The sequence below is a fragment of the Euprymna scolopes genome, chromosome 25 (assembly GCF_053919585.1).
Source record: "Euprymna scolopes isolate OS-2025 chromosome 25, ASM5391958v1, whole genome shotgun sequence".
Classification (NCBI taxonomy): Eukaryota; Metazoa; Mollusca; class Cephalopoda; order Sepiida; family Sepiolidae; genus Euprymna; species Euprymna scolopes.
This window is the reverse complement of record NC_136506.1, coordinates 14231839-14250838: the sequence shown is the minus strand read 5'-3', so window position 1 is coordinate 14250838 and position 19000 is coordinate 14231839. Positions and strand designations below refer to the sequence as shown.

Genomic DNA, 19000 nt, shown 5'->3' with positions numbered 1-19000 from the left:
CCTTAATCCGCGGAGTTTCAAAGAAATACTTTCCTTCTCATCAGAGGGTAGGAATTAGCAAAATGCGGGATCGGATTTTGCATACAAAAGTATTTGATGAAACAACAAGTAAGTCAAAGATCTTACTTGATAACAAAAAGTGGAGCATTATGTATATTATACATATATATATATATATATATATATATATATATAGAGTGTGCTCACAGATTTTATTCCCGGTAACCAAAAAGGGTATTTGCGGTGTGACACAGGATAAGATAGGTGTCGTCCGCTAATTCTCTCACTGTGTTTTTTTTTATTTTGTACTTTAGTCATTGCATTGTGTGAACGATGTTTCTGACAAATGGGGAAGAATTGCTGTTTCATCTTACATTTTTCGTTGGCTAGTATTTTTTGAACTGCTTACATCTAGTCGTTTTATGACTAGTTTAGAGGTTTTTCCATTGAAAAGATTTGGTAGAAATATTTCAGGCAATTGCTGGTCACATTTGAGAAGCAGTGTTATTTTAGATTTTCAAAACCAGGCTAAAATATTTGTAAGGTTTTGGCCTGCAAGTATTTGGTATAAGTTTTGTATTCTTTTGGACGGTATTTTTAAAAAAATTATTTAGTTAGGGAAAATATTGAAGTAAGATCGATAAAGCAAAAAATGTTCATGAATTAATTAGAACTAATTTAGAACCTGCCTGAATAACGAATATGAAATAGTTACCCGTTAAAGTGTTCATATCCTGGAATTATAACCATATAAACACTTCTTGTTCACACAAATAGAATATTTTTTTAATAATTTTGTAGGCTGCTTTATAATCTCATACAATTATATTAATCTTATTAAGCACTTAGTATAGCCCACATGCACACCTCACGTTTCGACAATCTTAATTTAAAATTAACACACATAAATCAGTTGGCAATTACTTCGCGAGGGTGTAGCCAGGAAGGGTCAAAGAGGTAGTGGTCCAAATTTTCGTAGCAATATTTTTTACAAAATATAATGTTTGTTCGTTTCGTTTTAATAAAAATTCATTTCATTTCGTTTTATATATATATATATATATATATATATATATATATATATATATATATATATATATATATATATATACATATATATATACATATGCATATATATATACATATATATACATATATATATACATATATGCATATATATATATATGCATATATATATATATATATATATGCATATGTATATATATATATATAGAGAGAGAGAGAGAGAGGGGGGGAGGGGAGTTAGAAGATAAAAATCGAGTCTTTAAGAGGAGTTTTTATCGGGATAATGCAAAGCTCAACAAATGGCGTTGGAACGTTATATATATATACATATATATATATATATGCATATGTATGCGTATATATATGTATGTATGTGTGTGTGTATATATATATATATATATATATATAACTACTTCATTTACTCACATAAAATTAATATACGAAAGTATAAATTTATGAGTAAACTCTAAGTATTTACCTCAAAAGTGCTCAACACGTAGGTAGAGCTAGTTAGTAAGTTATAAAATATATATGGCGATTAAGCTACACTGAATATTCCACGTTTCATCCACTCTAGGACTCTTCAGGTAATAGAAGGTGCGTATATAAAAACGACAAACAACCATACAATTCGCGCATAAGCCTGAAGAGTCCTAGATGGATGAAACGCGGAATATTCAGTGTAGCTTAATCGCCATATATATTTATAACTTATTATATATATATATGTATATATATATATATATATATATATATATATATATATATATATATATAAAGGTTATATCGATTGGATTGCTAGATGTAAATCCAATGAAACCCGCGTAATTATTAAAGAATGCTCAATGGAGGACAGAGCAAGTATATAGTTTGTTTATTACACAAACAGTATTGGTTACATATGTGCATACATGTTTCGGTGGAGTCCCTATTAAAAGAGACCCACCTCGTCAGATCAAAGAAGGGAACTTATTAAGACGGGAATCAAACTTCAATTAGTTTTGTATATAAAGAAATACCCGGATGTAGATTATAATTTGAAAGAAAAAGGTTAAGTGTATAGTTTATGAAGGTAGGTATTGACTCTTTTCTCGTCTGACAGTGTTATGCTTGAATAGAAATTCCACTGAAACCTTAGCAGCAAGTCATTATTTAGACACGTCGGATTGAACACAAGAGAGTTATTCCTTTCCCAATCTTTCTGGAAATCTTTTCCATTTGCCGTGCGGTCTTTTTAATCTCGGCAGGCATATATAGAATAGCGCCCAAAAATTGTTGTTCGGGCATATTTTTTTCAAGCGCTTTCTATCGGTGCATCCGATTATCGTCAGGAACAATTGTTGTTGTTTTCTTTTCCTTTGAGGCTTGGTGTATTTATAATTTTTGTTTTGAATTGACTATAAAGGTTGGTACAAGAGGGTTGGCTGCGAATTATTTTTATGTTATTTTATTTTTAGTTTCTATTTTCCTACTTAGAGTTTATTAATTTAGTTTCGTGTTAGTTATAAAATACTGTTTGTATATTTGTCCCTAGACCAACGAGTCAAATAAGCTGAAGCAAAGGAAGCAGGGAATTTCCAATTCAATTTTTTTTTACAAAGAATCACCACTTATTAAGGCCTGAAGGCCACTCGAGGAAAAGGATTAATGAATGTAAGGTGCTAGTTTAGTAATCGTTAATTGTGTAGATTGTGTAGAATTTGTATTATTTAAGGGGACGGCTCAACAAGAACTTGTGTACATTGGACTTGAAAGTTCCCACATTGTAATAAGCCAGGAAAAGGCCCAGTGGAACATTTCTACAGGCGGGCAGTTCTAGGAAAGAAGCTTTGTTCATGGAATTTGCGTTTAGATTTAAGCACAGATAATGAGTGGGAGAAATTGTTGATAGTGGTTGTAGCTAGTCAACTGTTGTTTTTGTGAAAGTTTCTCAAAGAAGGGCCATAGATTAGAGCTCAGCCGAGCTTGAATAACACGGGTTCTTAGGCTAGTTTATTATACGGAATAAATAATCAGTTCTTTTCGGATTTCATAAATTTGTTTTAGCGTTTTTTAAAATCGCATTTCTTTTTTGTTATTTCAATTATATATTTCCAATCAAATTAACCAGATGTTAAAGCAGTTTTCGCTATATACGCGTTGTCAAGGAAACCATTGATTAAAATGGCTAATAAATGCCAAAGAGAGAAATGAATTTCCATTCTTTGTATATCCGATTTTTTTCTTTTTTCTTTAATCTTTTAGAAACATATCTGCAGCTCATATTAGTTTTGTATAAACCTATGGTTTCTTAATATTATTACTTTTTTAATTAGAAAGAAAATAATTGCTGGACGTCTAAGTTTCCTCATGTTTATGTTATTTCACACACACACACACACACACATATATATGTGTGTGTGTGTGTGTGTGTGTGTTTGTCTTTACATACACAGTCATGAGCATGTTTCGGTCTACTAGTATTTACTAACTAGAGACATCATCAGGCAACAGCCCTTATTTTCGAAAATAAAGGTTGTTGCCTGATGAAGTCTCTAGTCAGTAAATACTAGTAGACCGAAACATGCTCATGACTGTGTAGCAACAAACTACTGCTTATGTAAAGACAAATGTAACCTGCTCTACTCTGTATTGAGCACTCTTGTACGAACCTCGTTATATTTCACTGGTTACCCTACCTTTGGAAAATAGCAACCTCAAATTATATATATATATATATATATATATATATATATATATATACTAGCAGGGAGATCCGATGTTGCCGGGGATTGGAATGGAAACACCACTAACCCTATCTTAATATTATAATAATATATATGAGAGAGAGAGTAATAGACTAAAGTCTAAAAGAGCAAAGCCTCATTTAAATATATTTAAAGGCACTGTGCTCGGAGTATTGTAGATATATGATAAACTCGATAGATGTAATTCCCTAGAGCTATATTAATAGAAAGGATGAAATGTGCAGCTGATTTGACCGCCACTTTATTGTTTTGTAATTGTTTGAAGCTACGAGGTGCTATTCATAATTTTCCAGACCTTTTTTGTACAGGCATTTAAAATTGTTGCAGACTCTTGAAAATCCAGTATGTTGTTACTATGCATCTTGTGAGATGACTGACCAATTTTTATGATTTTATGTTCATTGCCTATCTACAACAGGTATTGGAGTACATCCCACTAAAACCTGATTGTCACAGCTGGTGAATGTCAAAAATGCAATTAGGATGTGAGGACACTTTAGAAGAATATGTAATAAAAGTTTGTTTTAAATTTGGAAAGAATGCTGCATTCATCTTGCATGAATCGAGCATCAGTTTTTTGAGTGGCATAAAGATTCAAGGAAGGCAGGGCGTATGTGAGGGATGATGAGAGGTGTGGGAAGAGTAATGATGTCAAAACACCAGAGTTGATTGGCCAAATAAAGAATTTCATGAATAAGGATTGTCGTGTGTCTATAGATACAATAAGTACGCAGTTTGATGTCAGTGTGTGAACTGTACAGACAAGTATTCGTTAGAAACTGAAGATGTGGATGATTTGCATGAATGCATCAATCCATAACTTCATTCGTGTCAGAGACTATTTGACCAAGATGGGCATCAAGACAGTTCCTCACCCTCCATATAATCAAGACCTTGCTCCCAGTAACTTTTGCTTATTCCCTATGTTCAAGGAAAACATTAGAGGCTGTCGTCATGAGACAACTGAGGAAATGAAAAAGGCTGTGACGAGGGTCATTGAGACGCGAGACGCTTGTTCAAAAGGACTTTCCTAGGGCCTTTCAGAAGTTCTTGGAATGATACAAGTGCATTGCAGCCCGAGGAGATTACTTCAAAGAAGCCTAGTTTCATGTGCGTACTTTCAATATAAGTGCCTATACGGAAAAGTCTGGAATTTTATTGAAAAAAAATTGTAAAAGAAAACCTTGTTAAATTAAAGATAATGTGATCAAAGCACTAAGAAATAGAAACAGGGATTAAACATATTTTTTACTAAATTTATTAAACGTTTTGTCTTTAGAGATTCTTGTTGAATTTTATTTCAGATTAAAAATTTTTTGAAAGAGATTGATTCCTATGATGAATTCTACTTTTTTTACAAGCATAAAATAACAATAGCAATAAACGAATAAAGTTAGGATTTATTAAATTCATTTTTAACTAATTAAACTGTGTAGGCATATATGAAATGTTTCGTCACTCTTATTAATTCACACGGATATAATTCTTTGAAATTGACGAAAGGAAATTTTTTCCTATTATTTCAATGTCCATTTTTCACAATTGTTTTTTTTTTAATTTTAGAAAATCATTCATGGTGAACTTGAATATAATAAAAATTATGAAATATATAATAACACTTGTATTAATATGAAATAACTTTATAAGCAGAAGGCAATTTTTTTTTAGCGTCAAGCTCTTCGTTACAAAACTCTTTTGCTTGAAAAATGAATTAATCTCTTGCAATCCTTGTATTAGTTTGCTTCCAATAATTTATGCTAGTCCCAATATTATTGCAGGGATCATCAGTTATTTACCATAAAAACTGTTTTGTGGATTTAAAAACAAAACAGTATTTTATCTGATGATTCCCCAGCAGTGTTGATCCAACACTACATCCTTAATTCTTGAAAAACATCTTTCTGAATAACTGATCTAGTATTTTTTTTTTTTGCCTTTACTTTTTTTCTATATTTTTTGCTTCAGATTCATTTATTTGTGAACTTATATTTTATTAAAAAATATTCTCTTTATTGAACGTAAATGTGATAAAAATTATGAAATATATAATTAAACTTGTATTAATATGAAATAACTTTATACGCCGAAGGCAAAATATTACAATATAAAATTGGCATTTTGAAGATTCTTTCTTTTTCATATTATATACATACTAACAGGAACCGGTGGAAATTCCACGGTTTATTACCTAGTGTCTTCTATTATTTTATTCTATAAAAAGATTTATATGTTATTTTTTTTAATAAATAAATGACTAAAAGAAATATTTTTACTTATTTTCTGATTATTGAATGTAGCATATTTAGAATTAACAAGCTAGTCTTTGCAGATCTCATATTCAAATTTAATTGACAAAAGAGGAAATCTCTTCAAAATTTTTTCTCATCGCCGCCGCCGTCACCACCACCACCACCATCTTCAGTTTAACTTCCATCTTACCTGCTTGCATGCATTAGATAATTTTTTTGAAATAGACTTCCAAAGTAATCTCTGGTCATGTCTTTATTTAACTCTCTTCCTGTGAACTGAACCTGCTATCTCAACTGTTCTACATTTGTTCAATCTCATTAACACCAAAGTAATAAATCTTATTGACAATCTAAATAGCTTCACCGTCCAAATATTCTCTGTCTATAGATTATTTTCACGAAGGCTAAAAATGAATCTTAATTTGTTGCATCCATTGGTAATGCACATAATTGATGAAAAACTTACACAAGAAGAATATAAAAACTTATTCGTCGCTATTTTAGGTTTCATTTGGTTTAGCTTATTCTTTCTTTACTATTATTGAGTATTGTCATGCCAAAGTTTCTGCCTGAATAGTTGTTTGCTATTTCATCTTTATAGTTAAATAGGTTTGTGAGATCTTAACGGTTTAGAATTTCAAACTTCTCATTCAAACATTATCCACACAAATCGTTCAAACTTATACAGGATGTTTGATATTTCATTTCTATAGTTTAATAGATTTTTTAACCTTTAAAGTTATAATATCAAATTTCTTATTTAAACATTTCCGTCTAAATTTTTACAGGTTGTTTGTTATTTCATTTTTATAGTTTAATAGATTTTTAAAAATATTTAGTCATAATTTCAAAATTTTCATTCGAACATTATCCACACAGCTCGTCTAAATTTGAACGTGTACTAGCCAGTCAACCTATTTTCACTTGATTTGTATATTATTTTATATGTATGTATAATTAAAATATAATGAAATAAGAAAAAATGTAAGTGCAGACTAATAGCAGTCATAACATATATCATATCTTATTCTCATAGCTAAATATTATCTTAAATAATTTATTGTGAACAATATTTTTGTAGCTAACCAGACGATGTATATATATATATATATATATATATATATATATATATATATATATATATATATAAGATAACATAAATAATTAAAACTGCGATTACATTTAAATAAAAAAAAGCAGCATGCAAAAAAATAAAATGCAGAAATTGTATGCAGGTGTAAGCATTCCAACATTTATAAAAATATGAACAATAATTTTATTTTATTGAGAATCATAAAAGCCTAAAATACTTATTTCAATATTTCGACAAAAGTTCTTAACGTTAGAATTGTCTGGAAGAATTTTAAATTAAAAAAAATAAGATAACCATGATTCATGTATTTCTCAATGTTGCAGGTTATACATTTGCTCGGTTTATGGACCAGGGAGTTGAGAAAGAGGATAAGTGGGAAACGTACCTGGGTTTACGGCATCGCTCAGGTGTATTGAATATGTTAGTGCTAAGATAATCCCTTGTAGGATGTTCACCATCTGTAAATAAAAGGAAAAAAGGAACATAAGAATTAAATTTATCAAATAAACAAACAAACAAACATATATATATATATATATATATATATATATATATATATATATATATATATATATATATATAGGATGTTCACCATCCTCAAATAAAAAAGGAACAAAAGAAAATAAGAATTAAAGTTATCATATATATATATATATATATATATATATATATATATATATATATATATATATATATATATATATATATATCTTTATTCGATTGGCAAAATTTTAGAATAATTATAAAAAAGTGAACCATATCGTAAATTCAATCAACTAAAAAATGGAAACCGGGGTGAGGAAAAGAAAAAAAAATTATATATATAATGGGGCAAGTTATATGTACAATTAAATAATAATTTTCAGACTTATGATCCTTGAAAATGTTTGTCTGAACGAAAAGCGCTTTGGGTATATTTTAACGATCTTTTTTTAATCGACTTATTTATTTTATTTAATTGTACATATAACTTGCCCCATTATATATATATATAATTTGTTTTTCTTTTCCTCACCCCGGTTTCCATTTTTTAGTTGATTGAATTTACGATATGGTTCACTTTTTTATAAATATATATATATATATATATATATATATATATATATATATATATATATATATAAAGGCACGTTTGATTAATTACGGCAGAGTTTTCTTTCTTTTTTATTTTTCTGTTGATGTTCTCGATCTGCCGAGCATTTTTTCTCGTTTCAGTTGGTATGTTGTGTAATAGGTTACCGAGTGCGTTTTTTATCGGCCATTCTCCTCTACCGCTGCAATCATTGATCGTCGTCAGGAGCAATTTTGTTGTTGTTAAAGAAGCTTTTTTTTTTTTTGCCTCCTTATATATAATTAATTTTATTTTGGTTTTTATTTATTGGTTTACTTTTATTTAGTTATTTTGATCTGCCTGTTCTGATAAAAAGAGGTGTGCTAATTTTTAAAAAAACCAAGAGTCAATATATATATAGATACGAATATATATATATATCAATTGTTAAATATATTTAATGTGTAAGTACAATGTTAAAAACTATTTTTGTAAGGTCATATCCAGGATCGTGGTTTTCGTAAATTAAAATCCAAATGGTAAGCATATTAAGCAGATGATGTAGAGCAGTTCTTGAGAGCAGAACAATTTCCCCCACCCCCAATTTTTATTCTAGCTGGGAATGGAGCATCCAACCAGATGCCAAACATTCAGTCGATATCCCATATATTCCAACTTAGAGTTCTTTTAAAGATTCTAATCGTCCCTTTAAGTGCAATTGTTTCTATAACTCTTGCACTTGGTTCACCGGGTATATGCCAGGTAGTTTTTGAAAGTCTTTTTCATGGGTGTACTTGCTTTTATAGATACTGGAATGGTGAAGATCTTCCTAAGATTTCAGGGTTATTTTTTATTCCGAACATAAGACTTTGGTATTTCATAATCTTTTCCTTCCTGTTTAATTCAGTATCATTGGGGACACTAACTTCCACTAAGGTTGTTACTTCCTCCTTCTTGTCTCATATCTCTATGTCAGATCTCACAGTCTGTGGAATGCTGTATTCAAATAAAGTCAGAATGAAGATTTTCCTGGGGTATGTTCTGCACTGCCAAGATTATAGAAATGGTACAAGCATAAATTGTCCATTGATATATAAACAAGGAACGGATCATGTGGTTCAGACATGCTTGGTTTATAAGCCTGGAATACGGGAATAAAATCGTTTTGAACGTTATGACCTTCCATATTCTCTAGAAATGGGTTAAACCGCCAATCGTATGCAATGGATAAAGCTGGCTTAATTATTAAGCAAAATGAACGCTTGCTTATGGAATCAATGAAGGAACAACAACACTGGGGCAGCAAGGCATGTTTTATATCTTATATATCTCAGTTTTTCTCTTTTTAGTTTAGATTAGCATGGCGCCCGGCGTTGCCCGGTTATAAAATGCACTTAAATATGATATTTTGATTTATGCAGATTTCCTGTATATTATTATAAACCCAATTCTCTATTGAATATTATATTGTACCCAATCATCATATCATAGAATGATGGAGTCCAATATATATATATATATATATATATATATATATATATATATATATATATATATATAATGATGGAGTCCAATATATATATATATATATAATCTGTTTATGATACAAACATTATTGGTTACACATGTGCATACATGTTTCAGTGGGATCCCAAAACATTCAAAAAGTACACCCCCTATCTTCCAGAATGTAAACCACACCCGAATATGTTATAAAACTAATGTAATTTTGACTCTCGTTTCAATATCGATTCTTTTTTGGTCTGATGAAGTATTATCATTGAATTGAGATTCCACTGAAACATGTACATGTGTAACCAAAAATGTTTGTATGAAAACAGATTATATCCCAGCTCTATCCTGCATTGAGCACTCTTTAATAATCACGTGAGTTGCATTGGATTTACATCTAGGAAGCCAATCGATACAAGCATTACATACACACACACACACACACACACACACACACATACACACACACATGTGAATATTTAGTTAGGGGGAATTGATTGGATGATGTAAATCTTCCTAAGATTCCAGTTTCTTTTAATGCGGTACATAAAACATTGCTATTTCATTATCTTTTTGTTGTGTGTGTATGTGTGAATATGTGCTTGCACATCTAATTCTCATATGTGCCAATAAACGGTAAAATAAACCCTGGCATCAATGAAAACATAGTCCTCGCAAATCATCAAAAGAAATTTAAAAGATGATTTTCGTAATTTTTTCACAAAATTATTAAAATTTATTTCAGAAAAAAAAAAATGTGCTAAAAATAATTTTTAAAGTAATGAAAAAAAAAAGAAAATTAAAAACAAACAAAAAAAAACAATCAAATTAATATTCCTACAGTTGGTTTTATTCGGCATGGGAAATTACAGACATATTAAAACCAGTTGAAAGTAGAAAAACATTCGATCGAAACTTAGTTAAAATGTAATCGATTTTGTTATATTTATTGGTGCTGGAAAAACACTACTAATATCGGCAGATAAAGGGAAAAAGAAAAGAAACTCTTAATGAGAAATTCAAATAATTATTAACTCTCCTCAGATGAATTATATTCGGACTATATTTCATTTGGAAACACATTCTAAGTTAAAGTAAATCAAGATAAATGAACGCTCGACTGAGCTCCAATCTTTGGTTGCTCCTTGTAAGTCATTCAAATATCTATTATAGTAACAAAAGAATTTCTTTTCTCCCCCCCCCATGTACCTAGCGTCAATTGAATTTCCATGGACAGAGGTTGTTTCCCAACAAATTGCAACATGACTGCTTTTTTTCTGCTGTTTTGAACTTCGTCTTACATTTCTGATTTTTTTTTTTTAGATAAGGATTACTTATTTGTATTATTTGGATCCTCCGGACTACTATTCTCATCTTAAGTGTTATTATTACAATGTTTCCGTTGACGTAACCTCCGACCTTCTTCGGGTCTATCCTGTCAACATTGGGAATGTTTCTGTCGAACTCGCGTATCTAAATGGAATTTAGAACGGAACCTTTGATTTGTTTCACGAGGTAGCATGCGTTCGTTCCGGTAGCCATGACTGAATAGAGGGTCTAAGTAATTCGCTATTGTATTTTTTGGTCGCCTACACTAAGAATTGAACCTTCAACCTTCAGGAGAATATCACTTTTACAATCGAGTTTTCCAAGTATTCTAACCACTGCAGCACGGGACCTTGCGTTGTGAAAATAACACTCAAAATGAGAACAATATTCTTAAGAATCTAAATAATACGTAGAACTTAATCATATTTAACTCCAATGCAAACAAATTCTTGTCACAGGTCGCTCTAAAATATCAAACGCAGTCCATGCCATTGCTAAATGCTAATAATCTGTGCAACAATATAAAAAAAATGTGGATGTGAAAGAAATTTTTTAGTAAAATCAATTTTATATAAATTATATTATCATTCATCCAGACATCGTTTTATAAATCGAACCTGTCGATATTTTAAGATCATAATCATCACATTACTGTTCGTAATTCGATTGACAGAGACATATCTCATAAAGTTATTGAAAGATGGTGATAAAGTTATATTCGGCATAAACACAACTAAGATAACTATTATTTTGTATTATTTGGATTATTCAAAACACTACTCTCATCCTGGTTGTTTTCCACCACAACACTTCGGCCGATGTAACCTTCGACCATCTTCAGGTACATTCACACTGGATATTATTGGTGAACACTGAAAAATGCTTTTTTTTTCTTTGTTTTTCCCACCTAACCTATAGAAATTCAAAACGCAAATGACGTCAAGTCTAAACCAAACATTTCTCACCATTCACCAATAACATCGACTGTGGATGCACCTGAAGACGGTCGGAGGTTACATCGGCCGAAACGTTGTGAGAAAAGCGGCGAAGCATAGAACAACAGTCCGAACGATCTAAATAAGTAAAAAAAAAAAAAAATCCGTGATCTATGCTCATCTCAAAAATATACAAACATCAAAGCTAAGTTATTCCTTTTTTAATAGATTAAAATTTCTATATATTAATACCCTAGTACCTTTAACGTACGTACTTTCGTGTATCACCATTTTCCAGATTATAAATTATCCAATCGGGAGATCCTATTTATTAAAAAGGAGGATAAGTGAAAACTAGGGATGACAACACAATATTCTTTTCGTTGTTTTGACTCTCCAGTGTTGGTTGGTTTTTGTTTTACGGCATATCAGCCTTTTCAGGTTATTCAATGCCGAATCCAGTGATTCTGAAGAACAATTTTTTAATATAGTATATTTGTTTTTTTAAGTCGGTTTCTATTTAACCCATAGTTGGGACCTTAACAGGTACTACCAGTCTGGGTCAGAGTGGACCTGGGAGCAATGCCAATTAAAGGGTGGCTCCACACTCCCCAAAGTCCGCAAGCTGGAGACTCACCATCGGATATAGTTTAAGATCATATCCAGGATCGACTCTCGAGTGTGTATCCATTGATATGTTATATGCTTTTATATAGTGATGTGGTTCTCGGTTGATTAACTGTGTATAGGTCCTGGATATAACCTTAAACTATATCCAGTCGTAAGGCCCAGCTTGCGGGCTTTGGGGAGTGTGGAGCCACCCTTTAATTGCCATTGCTCCCAGGTCCACTCTGACCCGGAGTGGTAGTACCTGTTAGGGTCCCAACCATGGGTTAAATAGAAACCGACTTGAAAACAACAACAAATATATTCTATTTAAAAAATTTTCTTCAAAATCTTTGGATTCGGCATTAAATAACCTGAAAAGGGTTGATATGCCGTAAAACAAAAACAACCAACCAACCAACCATGTATAACTGTGTCGGATATATACTCGAGAGTCAAAACAATGATAAGAGTATTCTGTTATCATAGGCCTAGTGATAACATACTACAGACATTAAAGTATTAATAATATATAGATAAGCTGATTTAATGTTTGTAGCAATTTATAACCTTCTATCCTCCTTTTTAATAAATAGGATCTCCCGCTCACTGAAGACGCATTGTAAAAAAATTTAAATTGAAAAAAAAAATAAATAAAATTATGTTGTTTTTAGGCCATACGTGAAACTAAAATATACCTTCTTGGTCTTCCTTGCTAGGATTCAAGAGCAGTATTTGTTCTGTCTAAAGATGATATAATGATATCATGGGGTTTCTGTTCGTGCCGGACGTTCATACAATGGAAATATGTCACAGACATAAGGACATTTGAGATAAACCGTAATAACCAGATATGTTTTGACACTATATTAATCAAATCACTTAAATACTTTTACAGTTTTAACGAAAAGGGTTATAATAATGTCGCGAGGTCTTCATTCACATTGAACGTTCACCGAATGCCTAACAGCAATATATTACATAGAAAGATGTTGCTGTAGAATTTACACAGGTTCTGCTAGTATAATTAATAATGACATTTATTTCTGACAGTATGCATTGACAATATAAGTTACTATTTTGTTTACACTCGTGTCTGTGGAAGGAATACAATTAAATAAACGATTAATTTAGTATACAAGGCTGGGAATAAACAAAGAAATCTTCAAACTTTCACAAACTGTGTTGTTTGAGTAAGCCCTTTCCAATAACCTGAAACTCCATGGAAGTTTTACATTTACTTTCTAATTATCTTCTTTTTATTACCTGTGTATATTTTTTTTTAAATTAAAGTCTTATCACTTATCAAGGTTAAAAGGCCACTCGAGTATAAGGATTAAATGAGTGCCATATGGACGGTGAAACAACTCTGTGACCATTGGGTACAATCTGATAATTTGAGAGAGTGGTACAACAAGAATTTGCTTGTTTGAACTTGAAAACGATCATGTTGTAGTCAGCTGGGAAGCAGCCATGCGGTATTGTGTTCCACAGACGGGCAGTTCTTGGAAAAAAAAACTTTAATCATGGAAGTTTCGTTTAGTTTTAATTAGAGAGAGAAAGGAACTATTGACAGTGGTGGTAGCTAGACAAGTTTTTGTTGTAGATGTTTTACAAAGGGAACCATAGATTGAAGCTCAGTCGAGCACCTGCCATGACAATCAAGATAGAGTAGAGAAAGACTAGTAACGTTTCTTCTGTGAGAAAGGGTAGTTGGGTAGGAAAAGGACATTGTCCACTTTTTTTTTTTTTAGATTTCAAAGTCAAGAGAGGAATGTGTGCTATGAGTTGCAATTCTCAAAATGTGGCAACGATACTTCAGTTAAGACGTATTTTGCTCTTATACAGGTAGGAGATTGCGTCAGGAGTGAGATACTTGCTGGACAGTAGCATGATTCACCCATTTTTCAGACGAGTTTGGCAACAGATTTAATATAGTTTTCCATTTTAGTTTTGGAGTGAAGTTCTCTCAGTAATGGGTCTTTACAACTGAATCTAAATCCACAAGAACCTGTTTCATAGTGAATAAAGTACTTGGTAATATTCAGTTAAAAGTTGGATCCTCAGTGCAGGCGATATTCAAAATACAATCGTGAATTATTTAAGTCTCCTACTCAGTTATCCAGCATATTCCTTGAGGCAAGATTAGTAAAATACTCTCGAACCCTATATCACATAAAAAAGAACCAAATATTATGTTACTATGCAAACAATATACAGGACTTTATTTTTTATTTTTAAATTTCAAACAATATAATCACATATTTAATAATTAATTATTAATAATTTAATTATTTAATTAAAGAATGTTACTTTTAAAAACAACCTATTTTATTAATTGTTCTGTTCAAATATACAGAAAAAAGTTCAAAATTATGGATTTCTTAGAGTTTAAAAATTATGAAAAAAAAAATATTAGTAAATAACTATCAAAATTAAACTTAAACTGCATCATGATGACAAATCCAGTACATTATATTGCCGAAAAAAATTGCATTTAATTCTTTGACGCTAGAGAAATTCCTGTAGGTAGCTGTAACGGTGATTGGGGAAATTTGGTTCCTTTTCTGTGATATAGGGTTTTAGAGTATTTTGCCAATCTTACCTCAAGGAAAATGCCGGATTACCAGTTATGGCTGACGGAACGAGAACAATCTATTTTTGTGGACTAAATAAAGAGTTTTGTTTGAAATTCATTGCGGATTACCGAATTTGACAAGATACACTTGAAGAAGATCAGAAGTTATATCAACTGAAACGTTGTGAAAATCGCACTCAAGATGAGAACAGTACTTTGTATAACACAAATAATTAATCCTCATCTCAAAAATTCATAAATGTAAAACCAAATATCTTCAAGGGAGATAACTGTAAGTATTTCCTACAGCTTCCACGGCTATTCACTGGTCCATTTACTTCACACTCCAGAGTAATTAGCATGTCTGCCTTAAATAGTCTGCACTTCCTGTATATTCAGTAAAGGGAGGTAATGCTTCTGTTATTTTACATTAACAATGACTCTGTCCTAACAAGTCTGTTGATGCAAGGATAGGAATCTTAAATACATTTGCAACTAATTAACTTCTTATATATATATATTTGCAGACTATTATCCTCGTCTGTTATAGTTGTTGTTTCACGACGTTTCGGTCAACAATTCCTCTGGCCTTCGTCAGGTTGTTAACCGCGATGGGATAGGATTGCTAAATCTTCAACTGTATCTTCAGTAATTACTGCTTTCCATAGTTGTTGTCGTTTCATGTTTTAGCCAACTAATCCTCTGGCCAGATTTGGGTAGGTCTGAAACCGTCATCTTCAGACAATGCTCACCTGGAACAGTAGAGAATCAACAGGCCCCATGGCCCAGTGGATAGAGACGTTGAATCTCTAGAATTCCAGGTGAGCATAATTGAAGATAAAGTTGAAGATTCAGCATTTCTATCCTGTTGCGGTTAACAACCTGACGAAGGCTAGAGGAATAGTTGGGTGAAACGTCTTTAAAAAAAACAATATAAAAGATAAGGATAACAGCCCGCAAATAAATAAAATGTATAAATTACACATCTCAGAAGAATTCCAAAAATTAAATAATATAATTCTTGTTCTTTTTTCTCATCAAATCTTTCTTGGAATCCATGCATTAGATCCATACATTAGAATCCATACATTAGAATCCATACATTAGATCCATACATTAGATCCATTACTCTTTCTGCTCCATATAAAGTCGGTTCTCTCTATCGCTATCTCACACCTGGAGCTATTTTTTATCTCTTACTATCAGATCATGTATGGAGTACTGTCATCATATTTGGGCTGGTGAATGTCTGTCATATTTAAGGGTGCTTGATAAGGTACAGAAACGTTTCTGTAATTCAATTGGTATCCAGCTTTTCCTCTCTGGAACCCCTTTCTCTCTCTCTCTCTCTCTCTCACACACACACACACACACACAGACGTAATGTTGCTAGATTCAGTTCTTTCTATAAATACTATTATGATACGTGCTCTTCAGAATTTTCTGCTCTATTTCCTGCTTCCTTTGTTCCAGCTCGTTTGCCTCATTGGTCTAGTGGTCTCTATTAATTCGCTGTTTGATACTTCATTGTAATACAGCTTCCTATTCCACTAGCTTCTTTCCAAGAACTACAAGTTTGTGGAATCCTCTTCTTGCAGACTGTTTTCTTCCTACCTATGGCCTTGGTATTTCCAAGGCTGGGGCCAATAAGTATCTCCTGTTTTTTGTGATAATCATCTTTCGTTTTTGTTAGCTTTTTTTTTTTTACGTGGGAGTCACCACTTATAAAGGCTTAAAAGCCACTCGAGGATAAGGGTTAATGAATGTAATGTGGTAGTGTAATAATCATTAATGGTGTCAATTGGGTAGAATTTGATTATTTATGAAGACGGCTCGACAAGAATTTGTTTACATTGGATTTGAAAGCTACCATGTTGTGTTCAACCGGGAAGCAGGCTGGCGGAACAGTGTTCCACAGGCTGACAGTTCTGGAGGAAAAGAAAGCTTGTTCATGGAATCTGCGTTTAGATTTAAGCACAGATAGAGAGTGGAGGAATTCCTTACAGCAAGTGGTTTCATGCCTTGTCTGGAGCGATTTTCATAACAACAATAACATACTATCGATTAGATACATTTTTAAATTATTTCTGTCATTTATCACCGGTTTTATTTTTGTATATAATCCCAAACAACTCCGAGTATCCTTGCTAGTTATAAATATAAGTTATTAGGGAAATTAAACGATGGCAGTTTACTCAAATTAATTGAGAAGCATCATTCTGCAAGATCGTCGTTATTTATTTCCTGGATTAATTCCAACTAGAAGAAGATAAATTCCATGTTTAAATTACCATTGTTTGTTTTTCTTTATAAAAGAGTCTACTGTGTGTTTGTGTCCGATGAAAATTACTTAACGCAGAGTAAAGCAAATACAATTAATATCTAACCATGTAGATTTTTTTTTTTTTTTTTTTTTTTTTTTGCAGGCAGCAGTCTCTCGTTCTCTCATTTAGAAGGTGAAGATAAATGCTGGCTGTCCGTCCAAGATAAGCGAATTAATCTGTTTAATGATGAATAGGCCAGATTTATAGGCTGTATTTATAAGAATCGCAGGTTTCAACGTAGAAATTGTTTTCGCCTCTCTATCTTTCACCACTATACGAGAAGAACTGACTAAGAGTAGTAATAATATACATTGTCGGCGCATAGACCACTCCCTAAGTATACCATAAGGACACCCTACAACAAGAACCTTCACTGCTACTTTGGTTACACATATTTACAAGGAAAAACTATAGATGCGAGTCTGTAACTCAGTGACGCACATGAAAAAGACCCAAAATGCCAAAAATAAACCTGTATTAATAAGAATCGCAGTTTTCAGCGTAGAAGGTGTTTCCCCCTCTCTGTCTTTCACATTTTTTACTATTTGCTTATCAGTTTGTTCAAGCTGGGGATGGATCATCCTACCAGATGCTAAACATTCACACGCTAACTAAGATATTCCAACCAAGAGATCTTTTCGAGATTCTGACTGTCACTTTAAGTGCAATTATCTGAATCTCTCTTGCACTTGGCTCACCGGGTATATTTGCCAGGTAGTTTTTGAAATTCTTTTTCTCGAGTCCAGTTGCTCCTCTAATAACTGAAATGATAGAGATCTTCCTAAGAGTCCAATTTCTTTTCAAGTCATACGCAAGACCTTGATATTTCGTTATCTTTCCCCTTTCAGCTCTGTTTAAGCCAGCATCATTATCCCAGAAGAACTGACTAAGGATAATAATATACATTGTCGGCACTCCCCAAGTTTACGACAAGAGTATCCCTACAAAAAAAAACCTTCACTGCTACTTTGGTTTGACATATTTACAAAGAAAAAATATCAGTGTGAGTCCATAATTTCCCAACGAAAAAAAACAAAAACAAAACAAAATGTCAACAAAAATTGTTTAAGATGAGGATTGATAATTCATTTTATTCAAACTATCGTTCTTATCTTGAGTGTTATTTTTGCAATGTTTCGGTCGACGTAACCTATGACCTTCTTCACTACGGGCGACAACAAAAAATACAATTACGATTTATTTAAAACTTCTACCTACGAAGTCAAAGCATGTTTTTAAATTAATTAAATAAACGGCTTTGTTTAAAATTCTGTGTTGACTCCAGAGTTTGCCACGATACATCTGGAGGAGGTTGGAGGTTACATTCACTGAAACCTTGTGAAAATAAAACTCAACATGAGAACTGTAAACCGTGACGGGATAGGAATGATGAGTCTCTTAATTGCATCCTCAGTAATTACTGCCTTCCATAGTTGTTGTTGTCTCACCACGTTTTTGGTCAACTAAGCTTCGGGCCGGCTTTGGGTAGAGGCTTAGTTGGCCAAAAACGTGGTGAAACAAAACAACTATGGTGGGCAGTAATTACTGAG

The 19000-nt window shown here is 32.1% G+C and overlaps 1 protein-coding gene across 19 annotated transcripts in view; it reads right to left on the bottom strand.

The window, feature by feature from the left end:
- LOC145247280 (suppressor of lurcher protein 1-like) overlaps positions 1-19000 on the bottom strand; it is a 1714203-nt gene that overhangs the window by 1235154 nt on the left and 460049 nt on the right. For all 19 annotated transcript variants that reach the window (XM_080108885.1, XM_080108889.1, XM_080108891.1 and 16 more), the window contains exon 2: positions 7501-7573. In XM_080108885.1, coding sequence (XP_079965011.1) covers positions 7501-7573 — 73 coding nt within the window. The remainder of the gene's footprint in view (positions 1-7500; positions 7574-19000) is intronic.